Source organism: Oculina patagonica, chromosome 3, assembly GCF_052425735.1.
Source record: "Oculina patagonica isolate OP01 chromosome 3, crgOcupat, whole genome shotgun sequence".
NCBI classification, from domain to species: domain Eukaryota; kingdom Metazoa; phylum Cnidaria; class Anthozoa; order Scleractinia; family Oculinidae; genus Oculina; species Oculina patagonica.
Window position 1 is genome coordinate 28,871,511 of NC_135760.1, and position 17,419 is coordinate 28,888,929.

The 17,419-nt window shown below is 35.5% G+C and overlaps 1 protein-coding gene across 1 annotated transcript; it reads right to left on the reverse strand.

The window, feature by feature from the left end:
* Nucleotides 1–325: 325 nt before the first annotated feature.
* Nucleotides 326–17,406, reverse strand: LOC144647385 (protein pelota homolog). The gene is made up of 16 exons (XM_078507189.1): nucleotides 17,261–17,406; nucleotides 16,038–16,130; nucleotides 14,662–14,812; nucleotides 13,309–13,399; nucleotides 12,035–12,091; nucleotides 11,777–11,883; nucleotides 11,159–11,219; nucleotides 9,636–9,676; nucleotides 8,837–8,920; nucleotides 4,877–4,913; nucleotides 4,629–4,675; nucleotides 4,362–4,435; nucleotides 3,426–3,497; nucleotides 2,966–3,040; nucleotides 2,854–2,885; nucleotides 326–1,324 (listed from the first exon to the last, which is right to left on the reverse strand). The coding sequence occupies exons 1-16, from the start codon at nucleotides 17,299–17,301 to the stop codon at nucleotides 1,224–1,226; spliced, it is 1,164 nt and encodes a 387-aa protein (XP_078363315.1). The 5' UTR covers nucleotides 17,302–17,406; the 3' UTR covers nucleotides 326–1,223.
* Between the last annotated feature and the right edge of the window lie 13 nt (nucleotides 17,407–17,419).

Genomic DNA, 17,419 nt, shown 5'->3' on the forward strand with positions numbered 1-17,419 from the left:
AGAGGAGTTTCGTTGAAGTCCTTCACCATATTTATATTTCGCCAAGCACGATCCTAATTAAACGATTTGCGAAAAGATCACGAAACTGATCACGAATGACATAGCTGGTTTTATGTCATTAGATTTTAAAAAATCTAATTATTATTTTACTGAACTTTATAAATACCGACATTTTTATCAGCGCCGAGTTTATTCACGGAACATTGCCACTTAATTACTGCAATGGTCAGCCCAGGGTTTATTATGGGAAATTTACTGAATCTGAACTCCAAGCAGTCTTGCGTTTACAATGTTACTTGTTGGTTACAATACAAGCACTCTCACGTAAATAAGCAAGCCACTTCTCTTTTATTTTTTCACATGTGCACCTCTAGTTGCAAGACCTACAAATTTTTTCATGCAGTTAGCAAATTGTCGTACGCGTTTGCCGAGAATAAATGTCTTATTTTCTAAACAGCGAAGCTTCAAAGAGCCAGTATATGAAAATGATAACGAAACTATAATAAACTACCTTGCTCAATCCGTATTGGGGAAAACTGGTCTCGTTTTTAGCGCAGAGGGCACTAGTAAAAGTAACTAGACAATAAACCGAACAAGCTAGTTCAATAACAATAAAAGTTTACATACTCTAAAATAGAATACTTTAAAATCCCAGTTGTAAGTCCCTCGCTTCTTGGCCCAACTGTACAGTTATTGAGCCTCCTAGCCCAACCCCTTTCCCATTTTTTCATAATTCCTTTCTAAACGTTCTCGCAGAATAACATCGTACAACTTCAAGAAGAGTTTAACATTAGCAACTCCATACAATCTCCCTTCAGATCTTCACATAACAAACAAGCACATAACTGTTCCACAGTTTACCGTCCAATTGTAAAACAGACACTAGAATACATGTAAATCACTTCTCTTCAACTTTCAACTTCATGCACCATTTAAGGTTAGTAAGCTCACTGGAAACTCCTAATGAAGTTGTACATGTATACGACCACGGATTATATCCAGGATTATCTACGAGGATTAAAACATTTCTATTTCTTTTCAGTCGGTATTAATTTTTCTTTGCCAAGAGTAAAATGTTCAACATTCCTAAGGTGGCGATGCAGCGTAACACAGTACGCATAAAGGTGGGTTTTATACCACATCTCTTATTCCAGTTCCAGACCCTCCTTTAAAATTCTGTTCAATTTGTTGTGTGATTCAGTTTAACTGATTTTTCCATGTTTCTAATCCTCTTCGGATGAGCGTTCTTCCTCATCATCATCATTGGCAATATCTGGCATGGGGAAGCGCAAGATAGCTGCAACACCGGACAACTGACCAAGCTCTGTATATAACACAAGCAAAGTAATACCACGAGTTGACTAAATCGTTTTAAAGCATACTTTTCAATTTTTTAAAAAAATAAAATAACTGTGTCCATATTTTAAAAGGCGTTGCCTTAGTTTCCTTCGCAGCCATTAGCTGGGTCGTCAAGCAATACTCTTTCTGACCAACAGGGTCTGACTAGTCCCCAGTCATCTTTTTTGTTCTTGAAAGGTCAAGAAACCCTAAACTACGGCTGCGAAGGAGACTGACTACCCTCGAGTGAGAATGGCTCGATGCTTGGTTGAAATAATACCGATACTGAGCAATTAGACGGGTTGCTCTGGGTTTCTTTCAGCCGATATAACCTCAAGGTCACGGTCTAATAAGAACTTAATGACTCACAGGAGGCCCATACAAGCGGCGTGTCTGTTTGTATGTTGGAAAAATATTACCTTTCGAGTAATATCTATGTTAAAGCTCAAAATAAACGTAGACCTACCTCAGCTGTTGTATTTTGTTGTTTCTGTGGCTCAAAAAATCGCATTGGAGCGACTGTAATGTAATATGGAGTGTTTTGCGTTGACTTTTTCTCCAACTCCCTTAAATTCGCCATTTTAAGCAGCAGAAATGACAAAATACAACTGCTGAGGTAGGCTTACGTTTATTTTGAGCTTAAAAATAGACATTAGTTGAAATAGGTTTTCGAAAGTAATACCCTTTCAATATTTCCATACATGTCTTTATATTTCGAACATACAGAACTGATACGCCGCTTGTATGCCCACCCCCCTTTTTGTGAATGCCTGGCCCAAAGGGAAACAATGGGTTTTGTTTTCCCTCGACATTGCGGGCAGAGAAAAAACAAAACTCAGAGTTTCCCTTGTGGACAGTCAGTGTTATACCCTCCAACTAAAGATAAACGCTCTGTCCTCAATATTATTCACCACCAAATTTTCCTTTGGTTGGAAACGACATGAATTTATTCAACGAAATTGTTAACACTGCGCGGTACTTTGAGCTTGATCCTTATTCGAGTCAACTTGAATTTTTGCACGTACAAGCAAATCTTTTATTTCAACTGTTGACTGCGAGTGCGAATAAAACAATGAATAAAAGCTTAGCTTCTGTCCACCTCTCTGAATTACTTTGCGCTCAAACCGTGGTTTTGAGCCTCACGACCTGATCACGGGATCACAAGAGTTTTGTTTGCCCTAGGGAGTTATACAGATTTGACGTGCGTCACGTGATACGTTCACGTCCAATAGAAAACTGCATTTCAGTTGGGGGTATAACAGCTGTTAATGTGCGCCAAGCACATTTTCTAATACTGGATGCTCTCTCCTCCGCAGAGGCTCTTTTAGTGGGGGAAGGCGATAAACACGGGGGGAGGAAGGCGAAAAAAAAAAGAAAAATGAGTGTCTCCCGCGCGCTTTCGTTTCGATTCTCTCGCTTACTTTTCACCTCTCCTCATTTCCCAGCCCGTACAGAAACGAAAGAGGCCTCTGCGGAGGAGAGAGAGTACTGGATGTAAGAAAAGTGCGTACGTACGTTCTCCAGAAACATGCAGACTTGAAAACACCCTGCATCAGAACAAAAAACAGGTCAACTGTTAGAACAACGTATCTGAGATTGTTAATTTAATGTACATGTTCATATTAACCTGACTTCGCCACCATTATCTTTGACACTTTCAACAAGTTTGACGTATCTCTTACGGGTTGGTAGATCTGTTGACCTGAAAGAACAAACAAACACTGAACATCTTATAAGAACGTTTGCGCTATTTTTTATGGGCGTTCTTGATGCGCATGTAATTTATGTCCGATTGTCACGTCAAGTCACGTATCCAACTGAAGATAGATTTAGATTTAGGATGGTCCTTTCGATATCCCGTTACCGGACGGTGACCCCATGTTTTTACAATTCTGACATAAGTAACCCACAATCTCACACTGATGAGAGTTTTAGGAAAAATCAATGTCAGACATTTTTCGCGCGAACTTTCTAAAAACAGCTATTGCCCCCTTTTTCTGTCGATTATTACTCTTTTCATTATAATGCAGACTTGTCCATGATTAAAGGAACATTCTATCCAAACAGAAGTTTGATTCTTTTCTAACCTGAAAAGTTCATCTGTGACAAGAAGCGTTTCGACAGCCATTGCTTCATCTGCCTTCTCAATATGTGCAATGCTAAAGGGATAAGCAAACCTGGCATCAGCACAGTAAAATAATATCATAAGGTGAGTGCACATTGAAACATCAAAACTGGAAAGAAACAATTAAAAGAATACATCTATTTATTCTACAGTGGGGTGTTGCACTTCCACCTACACACAACATATAATTTTCCGCAAAAATAAAAGAACCTCAACAATAAGTTTGTAGATTCATTACTTTTACAACTTGCACTTTATTCTAACTGGTGATTTCATTTTGCCTCTGAATGCAGGCAGCAACATTAACATTGTAATTTTTTTCCATTGTTCACGGGTTACTAGGTTATTATAAGGTAAACAAATTCAGGCTGAATATTTCAAAATTCGCCATCCGCGACATAGCTCCGTTACGTTGAGTAAATGGTTATGTTTTTTTTAGTAAATGTTTTCAGTTTGTCACGAGAATGTGACAAAGGAAACACTCTTACATCAATTTTTTAGCGAATATAATTCGATTTTTACACTACACTATACCAGGGTTTAGTTCGTCTGCAACGCAGGCTATTTTAGACCAACTATTTAGATATTTACATTACTATTGATATTTTACACAGTTTTTAATGTTATGAATTGTCACTTTTTGTTTTTTTTTAATCATGCGTCCCCAAATTAGTAAAGGAATCTTCCCTAGCTATGTGACATTTCTGGCCCTGCAGTGCACAGGACTTATGTCACATATAAACCTGATTAATGTTTCATCTTGAATTTCGGTAAAAGCGTGTAACCAGTGCGTGGTCATTGGTCATGTCCATCACAAACTGAAACAGTTACTTACTAAAGTACACCTGAACTAAAACTTAACCACTAAATGATATTTTATACAAACTGTTGAACAAACCCATAATAAGCTTTGTCAGGCTCTGATTGCAGCATCGTGAAGAAATTATCCAACGCTTTAACTTCACCCGCCGCCTACAATCATGATTAAAAATATTTAAGTCAGCAACGATTTTCGAAACCCTTGAAAAGATACTTTGGGCCTTTGTTCATAGCCACATTATTTTGCACACACATTGTTGACTTTTTCATATTATGCCCAGTACATAAGTTCAGTTAATGGAGTAGTCAGCTAATTCAGATTACTGCATGACAGTTGTCTATTTACCTTTGTGTCGGCAAGCTTTGCAGTCACTGTAGGGTCAGCAAGAACTTCTGCATTTCATGTGAAAAAATAAACAAAACTGGTTAGACTGGTATAAACTGGTATACTTCCATTATGATAATACAAGCCTTATTCCTGACTTTCTCTGCTCAAAAATAGAGCAGTCCAGAAATTCTTTGAGCTAACAATGCAACCAGTAGAGATAAGGGTATAACAGTGCCTGACTAGGTAACAATCGTTTATTGGCCCACCTTTGAGGGAATGTTTGTGGCCCGAGGAGGAATGAACCTAACAAACAAAACAAAACAAAAACAGTTTTACAAGTAATTGACTGACATGCACATTTGCAATTCATTTTTAGTGCAGAATGCACTATTGTGATGGTTTGTTGTTAGTGCAGAATGCACTATTGTGATGGTTTGTTGGGGCTGTCGTCCGCTAAACCCCTAATGCCCTAAACTCCTAAAGCGCTATGGTGTAAACTTTAATAGTCAATTAATTAATTAATATCAATTAATTAATTATTTCTTGTGAAGGGGGTGGGGGTGGGGAGTACCTGACCGTACCCCTAGGTAAAACCTGGAGCACATCTACGTTACTTTCATATGAAGATCTCAAACGTATATATTTGTTTCAGAAAACCCTTTGCTCTCCTTGTGGTACTACTCAACGTAATTTACATCAAACGCATGCGCAGATTAGTCTACGTTGTTTTCTGGAACTATCATGAACATCGCTTGTATTGCGTGTTTGCGGTAGGCTTCCTGCAGACTTCTTTGCGCCAAGTAAAAACCGCAAATTAATTAAATTATATTTTGAGACTTTCACATCGCTTTCGTAATTAGGTATGCAAAAACTTGCACCGGGATTTTCGGCGTGAACACCTGATAACCAGGAAACAAATATCCTAGCTGTACTGCATTTTAAAAAACCTGTCGAAAAATATGTTTTTTGATTAGATTTGTTTCTTTAGTTTTTGAGAATCGTCTTTCGTGCAGTCTAAACCGTAACTTCATTAAATTAAACAAATGTCATCGATGCCGCCGTAAAACAAACAAAAAACAAAAGTTTCATATTATCGCATTTTCAAGGAAGACAAAAGTATTTTGTTACAAACGAACAAAAGTGTTGTGATACGTTTGCAAAGATTAGCGTAAGGAAAACCTGGGAAAGAATACAAGTAGCCTGTGAACAGTTTTTCCGAAAGTAAAATAAAGCAAATAAACACGAACATATATAAAACATCATACTTTCAATTGTTCCATATTGCATTCTGCACTTAACAAATCATCGAGATTTTTAAGTTTCAGTAACAAATTTTGACTACGTGCAAATAAACTCGCCCGTTTTAATTTTAAGTGGAAAGATTTCTTTTAATCATCGGTAGCATGTCATTCTCTTTGTTGTTGTTGTTTTGTTTTTTTGTTTTGTTTTCTGTAACATTTTAATTAATTGTCGTTTGCAGTAAGTAAGTAAGTAAGTAAGTAAGTAACGTAGTGTGAATAGTGTTTTGTATTGTAAGCTATTAGGGACGAAGTGTCAGTAATCAAAGATGTAAGAAAATAAAGGAACCTGTTGTACAAATAAGCTATGTATTTCAAGTTAGTAAGTAATTATTTAAAATGTGTCTCGTTGTATTAATGTAATTAGCGTAATGTATTGTACTCTAGCGTTGTATTGTAAGTAAGAATTATATTTTAGAAGTAGTCACAATTAGTTACCCTTATAATTAACAATTATTTTTTTTCCTTCTGAAAGTGTACATGTAAAAATTACGTCTCTTGTAAATAGCCCGTTGTAAATATGTATTTATGTCATTAGTGTTGTGTGTAAATAAAGTTGCATTATTTAAAAAAAAAGCAAATTTTGACTACAATTTCTACTACAATGGAGCTTTCCAAACAGACCTTCCTGACAATGAACTTCTGCTCAGACCTCAGTGAAAACGAACTGTTTAACCACCCAATACGGACAGTTAAATTTCAATAGTTTAACACTCCATCCTCTCAAAGAAATGGACTACAGTGGAATCCTGACTTTCCAAAAACTTTATTTCTCAAACTTCCCATTTACTCCAACCAAAAGTTGTTTCCCTTGGAAGTAGCATGGTAGCGACCAATTACATTAATGTGTTTTTTGCTGTGGTATGTCATTAGTGTGCGGTGCAATACATTAACAGGCGTGGCATCCTAGGGTATTGTCTCATGAACAACATGCAGTGGGTTAAATTAACTTGTGAGTGATGTTACGTTCTATTTTTGCCTTTTGTTATTTTTTTTTATTTTTTTATTTATTTTATTGCAAGACACACAAAAAAGAAGAAGTTACATTACATTACATTACACTACTTCACTTACACAAAAGCGCTATTTACAATACAACATGTTACCTTACTCTAATTACGGTACTCTACTTACAATATAGTATTTAAACTTATTACACCTAATGCTTATAATTACACTTTTCAGTTTACACCACACAGTGACACATATAGACAATGCAAAAACCCAATTAAATTCTCTTACAAAAATTAACGAAAAACAACTTAATAGTGTGTCAAATATTTAAGCTTAATAAAACAAACGGACATTCCATTTCTTTCCTTGAATTAAAGTTAATTTAAGATTACAACAGAAGTTCCCATCTTGTGTTAAAATCGCGAAGCTTTCGGTTCTTTATTGCAATTATCTTTTCGACCTCTTGCTTAACTTCGACCTTGTGCAGGAACAATCTCAACTTTGGAAAGGTCTTATTTTTTCTACACTCCCAAATAGTTATCTTACCAAGAATTATCAAATAATTTAATAAATCTTTTCTCTTAAGCCAATTATAATGTCTTTTAAAGACAAAGATAGATTTTCGCCACTAATATCACACCACCAGACTGCGAATCTATTCCAGAAGACCCGCACAAAGGAGCAGTGAAAGAAGAGGTGGTAAAAATCTTCCGTATTGGTGCCACAAAAAGAACACTTGTCCGAATCGCTTAAACCTATTTTAAATAATTTATCATTCGTAAACAAAATGAAATTCAACAATCTATATTGGAATGACCAAACATACGTTTCGCTTGCAATTTGATATGGAATAGAAAGAGCTTCTTGAGGATTTGAGAGATTAAAATCAGCTATCAATTTTTTAAAGCTATTCGGAGTTTTCGCTTTAGTTGATATCATCATTGAATAGAATTGTTTGCACTTTACCGTATATGCATTAAAAACTTTAGCATTATACTCGAAATTCATAGGATCGAAGTTGCCTGTAAGGATATTGCAAGAACTTTTTGATTTCATGTTTGTGATAGAAGACCTCAAAGCTGTCCATGTCAGAAAATTAGTGTTAAGACCTTTTTGTTTAAATGTCTCAAAAGAGCGTACATTATCCACATTGAACTGTAAATCATCTAAATAAGTAATGTCCTTATCAAAGAAAATTTTATAAAACACTGGTTTATTATTTATTCTTATGTCCTTATTATTCCAGATAACATTTTGGGAATAATTAACATCAGAAAAGGATCTTCTAAATTCCGCCCACCACAAAAGGAGCTCCAAGTAAAAATTACTAACACTTAAATCAAGATCCTTTACATCATAATTGCATCTAAAGAGGAAACATCCTCCATATTTTTTTAAATTATATTGGAGATATGATATCCAAGGGCCTTTCCTCCCATCTAAGAGACGCGGAATCCAGGACAGTCTTAGGGCTTTAATATGTGACTCAAAGTCTGTAAGATTCACTCCACTATTGTCTAAGGTGTTTATCACAGAAAGCCTTGTGACTTTATCAGGACCTTTCCATAAAAATTTAAAAATCATTTTCTCCATCTGTTTAATAATTGCAGGTGGGGTTTCTATTATTGAAGAAACATATAATAATTTCGGGATGAGAAACGATTTAATGATTGCTACTTTACCAAAGAGAGAAAGACCTCTTAGTTTCCATAAATTAATTATTATTTTATGACATTCCTCTAGTCTATTTTGAAAATTTTCTTTCAGAACTTGTTCTTGGTCACAGGAGAAATGAATACCTAGAGTCGGAATGCCAGTACACCATAACTGGTTTGACAGGCTTCACTCTATTTTTAGATCATGATGTTACAGCGGCGGTTTAAAGTATTGCACAATAGAGGCATCAGTACTAGTTGTTGATCTTCCAAACAAATTATACTTAACATTAAAAATTGCTTATACATGCCTACTCACCAAAATAAATTTAGATTTATTCTCTGTGATTGACTTCCACTCATTCTTTACAGCTTGTTGGAACATGTAGTCACAAAATTGATCCTAGAGTACAATCAAAAATCAAAATCTTTGGCATTCTATCACAGGTACACAAATTCTGTTAAGGAACAACCTTTAGTAGTACAACGGAATTTGTAAAGTTTTTTTTAATTTGTCTCCTCAGTTTATACTTTGCATTGAGTCCTTTCTAACAGCCCAGAGTAGTTTGCTTTGTGATCTGCATGGTGATTTTCCTGTTGTCAATTAGTTTATTTTAAACTTGATTTCTTTTCATGAAACGTTCCTGTTGTTTGCTTCCGTTCCTATCTGTTGATTACGTGCAGCAGCACCGGTCAACCACCACATAGCATCGAACAATTTTACAATTTGAAAAAAAATCTGTTGGTAGGGTTGTGAGGGCTTCTTTTGCCAATTTGAATTGTACAAAAATAGATCCAAAACAAAGACTTTCACGGAGCAGTTTATAAGTAATTAGCCTCAAACAGTCAAAACAGGGTATTTTTTTACCTCTTTTGATACATAGTTTTTGATAGTGTTGGTTATGACTTTACTGGTTTACACTGAACATTTCACCATCACTGGGCTAACTATAACAGAAGGCCAAAGATGAGAAAGTCCAAACTACTGTGGGCATCCTTATAAAAATGCTGGACTAAAACATAGAAATTAATCTGTCTATTAATATGTACTACACCACAGTCAAGACAAGCAAACAAACATAATTCCCTGGATTATCACATTTTTTTGAACTACTTACCTTTACAAAACCAGGACTAGCAACAAGAATGCACTTGAGGACTAAAAACACAAATCAAAAGACCCTTAAGGCTGTCTCGTGTCACATTTTTGCACAATTGCAAACTGGAGGGTGACAGTGAACAGCTGTTTAAAAAAATATATATTAAATTTCAAACATTATAGACTATTCACCCCAAATGCAAAATTCCTTTCTTGGACCTCCTTTTTGTTGCAAAGTTGTGTTATGCCCTAGCATGACATTTACAACACAATATACAATACCCCTGAACAATGTCAACCCCAAAACCCAGGGGGGGTACTCCGACTTGGAAATGATGGGGATGATCGAATGAAGGCAAAACGCAGGACCCAAAAAATCCCTAACTCTTCCGACATTACCCCAAAAAATCCCTGGACCAAAAATAACCGCTAAAAAAATCCCTTGTCAAATTACCCCTAAATTGCTAGGAGGGGCAATAACGCTCGTGTTTGTTTATTCATCATACCATAAATACGCCAAGGCCGTGCCAAATCACTTTAGTTTGTTTTTAATACCCCAAAAGATCCCCTATTTGAATCAAGTCACCCAAAAAAAATACTTGCCAAATCTTCTTACCCAAAAAAATCACAGAATCCGAAAATTTCAAACCCAAAAAAATCCTTCGATCATCCCCGTCATTTACAAGCCGGAGTCCCCCCCCCTGGGCCCCAAAAGTACCTCTTTGTAAAGAATTATAGAGATTTCTGTTTTTTAAAACTATATATCGGTGGCTCATCAAAAATAAATTCTCTCTTTTGGTTATACAATGAATTAGTGCTTTTTAGGTGTATTTTGCTTTGTGTTCTATGCAGTGATTTCTTATTGAGCTACACTTGAATCTGCCTGTGTGGATGACCCTTGTGTCTTCCATTTCAATTCAATTGAAATGGTTTCTTAAGGCCTGTTTACACAGGCGATTTTTGTCGTGAAACTCAGTACAATTTTTCACAATTTTCGCATCGAATCTTCTCACAAAGGATGGAATGTCATTGTAATTATAGAACATTAACACAGGTCTGTATTTTACTCAAATCTGTTTAATAGCAATAGCCCAAACTGCTGTTAATGTTTAAAGCCAGTCATGTGTTGCCAAAATTGAAGCCTGCCATTTGATTTACCTGCCGGAATCACAGGAATTTTAATTTAACCTTATATTCAGGAATCCTTACACAGGAATCTACATAAGCAAAGAGAATAATTCTTTCACAGGAATTCAGTAAGCTAAGTCCCACATACCCTTGTATCATGTGCAACATGGTCGCTTGGGGATGCAAATTTTAATTTTAAGTGCCAGTAGTATACCAGCACTTGAAGATAAAACTGGTATCATATACAGGCATGTAATAGAGTGATTTCATTTAACCATGAACAATATATAACAGTCAGTGCATAATGTCTAACAGTATCTTAAAGTGTAATAACTATTTCACAGGTTTAGTAAAATCACTCTATTCTCTCTGCTGGTTAACATATTATACTGTCAGATGTATTTGGAAACTTACCTTCAAAATTAAAGTGCCTGAGAATACCCTGGATAATTGCATCATAAAACTTAAGCAGGCCCTGTTTAACAACAACAAAATAAGCATGTTACATTTTACAAAACTGTTGATTTTACCAATAAAAAAGACACCACTTATTGCAAATTTTTCTTCTACAGTGAACTTATACTAACAGTGCTGTCATTGCTGTGCAGTTGCCTTTTGACAAAAGTTTCCATTATTTCTTTAAAACTTAAAGAGCTGACAATTGATGGACAGCAAACATAAAACTTGACAACTACACCTCTCACTATTTTTGCACTGTGATTGGCCTATTTAAATGCAAGCCATAGAAAAGCTTAATAAAAATTAATGTTTGAGTAACTGAGCATGCTACACTGTATGATTGGTCAGTTCGAAAATGTAAATTTAGTTATTTTATCATCATCGTCATCGTCATTTATATATTTTCAGATAGCAAAGAAAACAATTATAATTTATAAATACATAACAATAGGACTATATCGGCAATCTAAATATTTCAATGAAAAAAAATATTATAGTGATGTCATGCTCAAGAAATTGGAAGAAAAGCTGCAGAGCTGGTCATGTGAGTGGCGTCATTATCATAAAACTAACCTTGTCATGTTGACTACAGAATCCTTTTCTCTTTCTTGGAATATTCATATCAATTTTAGCTCTAACAATTGTCATACTTGAGGTAACTAAGAAGATGTGACATAGACCTGAAGAAAAAGTATTAAAAATGCAAAAAAATGCACAGCGATTATAACATCTTGTAAGAGTTTCGTATTCAACAAACAAAATAGTAATGAAGAACACAATATAAATAAATACATAATTAAGTATAAATAAATACATAAATTAAGTGCCTACCTTCATGAAGTAAGATAGCTCCTAGATCGGCATGCTGTGTTGGATCGCAAGCCATTTCTGAGAAACACAAAACAATATAATCATTATTATAATATAATCATAATAAACTTCTGTTATCTGTCAACATTTAACAACAATTGAAAATAAAATAATTATTGTAAAATAACTGAGATCCTTGTGGCTATCTTTTCTATAAAAGAAACAAAGAATATAGAACTGGTCACGCTAAAAACATCCTGTTTTAGCAGAAATGTTACCTAAGAACTTTGAATTTATCTATAAATCTTTTTTTAAAGTGTAATTGCTAACTTAAGGACCGTTCAGTTGCACTAATCATTTATTCATTCTTCTGTGCACATAGTTCACATCCTTTCCCACATGTATGCTGGCCGGGAATAAGATATCTAAACACATAAAGGGCTGGCAGCCATTGCATTAATTTCCTTTGCAGTTTTCTCTCTGACATGGTTGGTGACCCTTACATTTGTTTTCATAGACAAGTTTCTCTGCTAATTCTCGACAGATTGTAAAAAAAAAAACATGAACAAAAAATCAATGTGGAAACTTTAAATCAAATCCTGCCAACCTGGGGCTGTCAGGCCAGTGAAAATGTGATCCCTACTTGATTAGATTTTAATACTTTAAGTAACAATAACTATTAGGCAAAGAATGTTGCATTTCAGGGATGATTTCCACGAGTTAACAACAATATCACTTTAATTTCATTTTTAATATTAGGGGGGGGGGGGGCTTTGGACATCTTATCTCTGCAATGAATACCGTATTTACTTGAATACGCGCCGCAACGCTTATCAAATTTTTCGCACCTCAAGTGCAGCACTTCTTTGAGGGCAGCGCTTATTTTAGGGCGGCGCTTATTAAAATTGGATGCCACAAACAATCTTATCTAGACGAAAGGTCTACAGTAACTAAAAGAAGGGTCTTTATGATTTGTCTCTTACAGGAAAGAGTTGTTGCGTTTGCTGTTCCAAAAACGTTTAATGTTAACAGAACTAGGTATTGTTGGCATTTTGGATACTAGATAAAATAATGGCTGTTTTAGAGTTGCTTTGTACTGCTATTTAAGTTATACAGAATTCCTCGAATAAGCACCGCATCAGGATTGCGGCACCTATATTAAAGTAGGTCAGTTAAACTGCAGGTCTTTTAACTAATGTCAAACGTAATATAAATTATGACATGATTACATGAAAAGCTAGACATAGTAGATACCATGCTATCTAACTATATCTATTCAATACAAGTAAGCTTACCTACTCTTTCCAGGGCAATAATGTCCCAATATTCCTTTATCAGAGTGAATTTTCTATTTAATTCCAGATCTATTGTATGGTATGCACCCATCTGGTGATTATAAAAATGAACAGCAGGTTACCTACCGGTACATGTACGCATAAAAAATTCATGATTTAACTCTTTCATTGTCATTCATTGTCATTCAGAAGGCAGTTCATTTTGGGTTACCTCCTTTTGTTTCCATTTTGCAATGCTAAGATCCTAGCTGATTAAACATTACCATCAAATAAATGAAGACATAAAATCATGCCAAGTTTGAAAGGATGAGGATAGAAACTGGCTTAAAGAATACACCTGAGTGTACATTATTACAATACCAAACATTAAACTGCAAAATTTATGTCATGATCTATAAATTTATCATATTTGCCAGGCTGTGCAATTAAAAGACTTTCATGAAAGAAGAGAGTAAAGATTTAGCTCTGGAATAGAGGTAACCATATCTAACTTAAGCCCTTGATGCCTGTGCCAACAGAAACTGCCAGTCTTGTGTTGGCCTTTGTTCCACTTTTGACTTCACCACATCTGACTCTGAAGTTGTATATCAATACAAATAGTGGTAGATCTACATGTACACACATTTAACGTTCATATAAAACCACCTTTCAACTTATTTAGCTGAAAGTTTGCTTAAATATTCCCAAATAGCTGCTAGAGCTACTTAAACATTTCTTTTAAAGGTTTGAATTTTGACACGGTTAAAAAATTTATGGCTTTGTTTGTAAATGGATATCACAGCTCTCAAAACATCAATGGTACACATGGTATAAAAAGAATTCAACAATTCCTTTAAATATTTTTTTCCTGAAAACTCCAGGCATCAATGAAATTTTAAAAGTAAGTCTACTATTTAATTTGTTAGATGGCTTGCTCTTGATTTCTTTTGACTTTTGATGGTTGACTTAGGGCTTCACCCCTCACTAATTTTTTTTATCAGCTGTTAGAAACTTCGATTGCACCGTCTGCTTGTTGATTAGATTTTAAATCCAAATATTTTCTTACTAGCTTATACGTACATGTACATGTATATTTAGGGTGCACGGAGCAAACAAATGGCTGTTCATTAGCCATTTAGAAAGGTGAACTGAATGGACTTTGCCAGATGTTACCTACAAAGTAAGTATAAACGTAGACTGTGTACAAGATTGACCAATCAACACTCCTGACTGGACAGATTTATGTCATCAGTATGAAATTTTTGGCATAAATTACAGGTGCCCTCTGTTGTGAAACACCAAATCAGCCAAGAGCAGCTGGGCTAGCAGTGCAGGTGAATATAAATAAAAACAGGTATAACTGCAGTACGCTACCTTGACATACTGGTTTTCTTCCACATTGCGTCCTTTGATTCTTAACATACAGGCTTGAGTGTCAAACTCAATCCCCTCCACAGCTATCGCTAGAGTTGTTCGTACTTTATTGCTACTTACTGATCCAGTAGCAGACTCTGTTTGGACACGCCTGACAATAAAGGATTAAACAAAAACATCACCATCTACACAGAATTTTAAAGGGACATTAAGCCTGAGTCCCAAAAATAACAACCTTGATTTGGCTTAGCTTGTCTTTAATTAACAGTCAGTGGAAGAGACACTTTATAGCAGCTTGTTCAGAGCCTCCTACAATGATGTCTGAACTGTGACATCGTCCCTATATATAGCTAGCAGCCCAGAGTAAATGACACTAGGATTCATACCCTTTTGAAAACTGAAAGCTGCTTTGCCCACATAAAAGAAAAATGCTGGAATTTGTATTCTCTCTAACTTGACTGTTTCATGATTAACCAGTACACATTTTGGTCATCCTGTAAATTAATGTTGAAAATGATCACAAGCTGCTGGAGACAGATAGAAGCCACTGGTTTCAGTGCCAAGTATAACTTTAATTTGATCACCATACATTTTGAACATGGCAAAAACATGAGCATGACCTTAGAAATAGAACTGGCCATCACCAGGAAATAAATTCAGATAGATTTAAGAATGTATTTGTAAATAGGCTATATTTTTATCGTACTGTATTTTTTACCTTGAGAAGAATAAAGATTAATATTATTATTATTAATATTATTATTATTATTGTTGTTGTTGTTGAACAATTCATCTTCATTATTTATCACCAAGCTTAAAATTTACCATCTTCATTATTTAATACACACTTGATGATTTCAACATTGCTGATCCTAGCAGTATGCAGGATGTGTGTCACATATCAACCTAGTAAATGGCCCGGCTCACCACAGGTTTCTTGTAGCTCAGATGGTAAGAGCGCCCAACTGATATCTGGGAGGCCATGGGTTTGATTCTTGTCAGGGACTCAGATTTTTTCTTTGTCGCATGCTTGTATCATTGTTAAACAATTCATCTTTATTTTTATCACTGAGCTTAAAATTTACCATCTTCATTATTTACTACACATCAGGCCAACATGTTTTCATGACCTGTCTGAAGGCATTTTAAAGCTTTGTTGTGTATAAAAAAACTTGGTTACTAAAAAACATGATTAAATGGTTGAAATTCTTTTTTTTGTTTCTGTTAAGAGTTGCTAGCACAATTTTTGTGTGTGTGAGCAATATTGACGTTACGCAAAAAATAATAGCGTGTACTAAGTTTTGAGCCACGTAAACTGTAGTAATTAAGCCACCTTAAATGGCAATGCATGCACATGAGTGCTGTTTACTACATACCTGATAGTCGTTGATTTAAGACGGTCACCAACAGCTATAAGGTTGTAAGCATGCCACATGTCTTCAGCTTCCTCTGGTACGAGGACAACAGACCTAGCATCATGTATCAAGAAATACATTTATCAACCTATCTAAGTATCTGAAGTGAGTAAAACTCAGATCTTTTACAAAAGTAAGGGCATTTTACATCTTCTCTTGCTTTTTATGTCTGTCAGTTTGTTTGTCTTGCTTCCTTGTTTGTTTCTAAAAGCTTGGAATATTATACATATCATTATGTAGTGTTACTCCAAATGCAATTGCTACACATTTATTCTAAACACTCAGAACAGTATGTGAGGTCTAACACCTTACTGCATGGCTGTGTGCAGACGGACACCTCACATTGTACTAACCCTATTGAAAGTACATATTTTCTAAAACAGCAACACGAACAAAACATTTGGTTGAGGTATTTTCCTCCGATATGTAAGCTTCTTGAAAGCATGGACTTGACTACATGTTGAAGATTGATGGTGCAAAAAATTAGCAGCGTATGTTTCCAAAAGTGATTTCTTGCAAAAAGTAATTTTGACCGCAGAAGGTAATTTTGGCAGCTTTACAATTTGGCACCCCAAAGTTGCGCCAAAAAAAGTTATTTGATGTGTTTTTCTGCAGGGGAAACATGTTGAGTTCTCGTGCTTCCTGCTCACTTTCACTGAAGATCTTTGGTGTGGACTTTAAGGGCCTTGGAGTAGACTTAAAAAGAAAATCTTGGCTTATCTTTGGCAAGGGATGTACATGGAAATGCCCCCTGGCTCAAAACTATAGCAAGCCACCTAAAATTAGAGTCATTTGATTTTATATCCGCACCCCCTAGGAGACAAGGTAAGTCAAAATCCCCCTTCTAGGAAATGGAGATCAAAGTGCCGAAAAGATCACCCTCCCCCCTCCCCCCCATAAAAAAGAGCCCAATTTTTTAACCCTTCTGGAAAAGACCAATTTTTTTGTTTAACCCTAAGAATTCGAAATGTTCGGATCAAAGGATGTACCGGCGGAGCAACTGCCCCAGAAATGGCTTTCAAAGTCCCTTAAGAAGATCTCGGATATAGGACGGTGTGGATATTTAATTTAATGGTCCTTATGAGAATGAATTGCATTTTTTAAGGTTTTAAGTAACACTTATAGAGATTAGGGTAGTACAGGCAAAAAGACGTTTTCTTCATATAAAAAGAAAGTTAGCTTACCCCGAACTGTCTTTCTCAAAATTCTTCGCGACCAGCTTCATATTCAGGAAATGGATCCTACCGATTTCCACAAAACGTCCTCAAATTCAAGGGTGAAGATACGACAAAAATAAAGCATCAAATCTTTGTTCGCCATCTTGTTTTTGCCCCGCTAGAACC

Bases quoted from the DNA above. Each gene is read 5' to 3' on its own strand.
- LOC144647385 (XM_078507189.1), bottom strand. From the start codon at position 17,301: ATGAAGCTGGTCGCGAAGAATTTTGAGAAAGACAGTTCGGG. The intron at 11,884-12,034 runs GTAGGCACTTAA...CTTTTTCTTCAG, and splicing joins AGCTATCTTACTTCATGAAG to GTCTATGTCACATCTTCTTA. The intron at 4,914-8,836 runs GTGAGTAGGCAT...TTTGTTTGTTAG, and splicing joins ATAAATCTAAATTTATTTTG to GTTCATTCCTCCTCGGGCCA.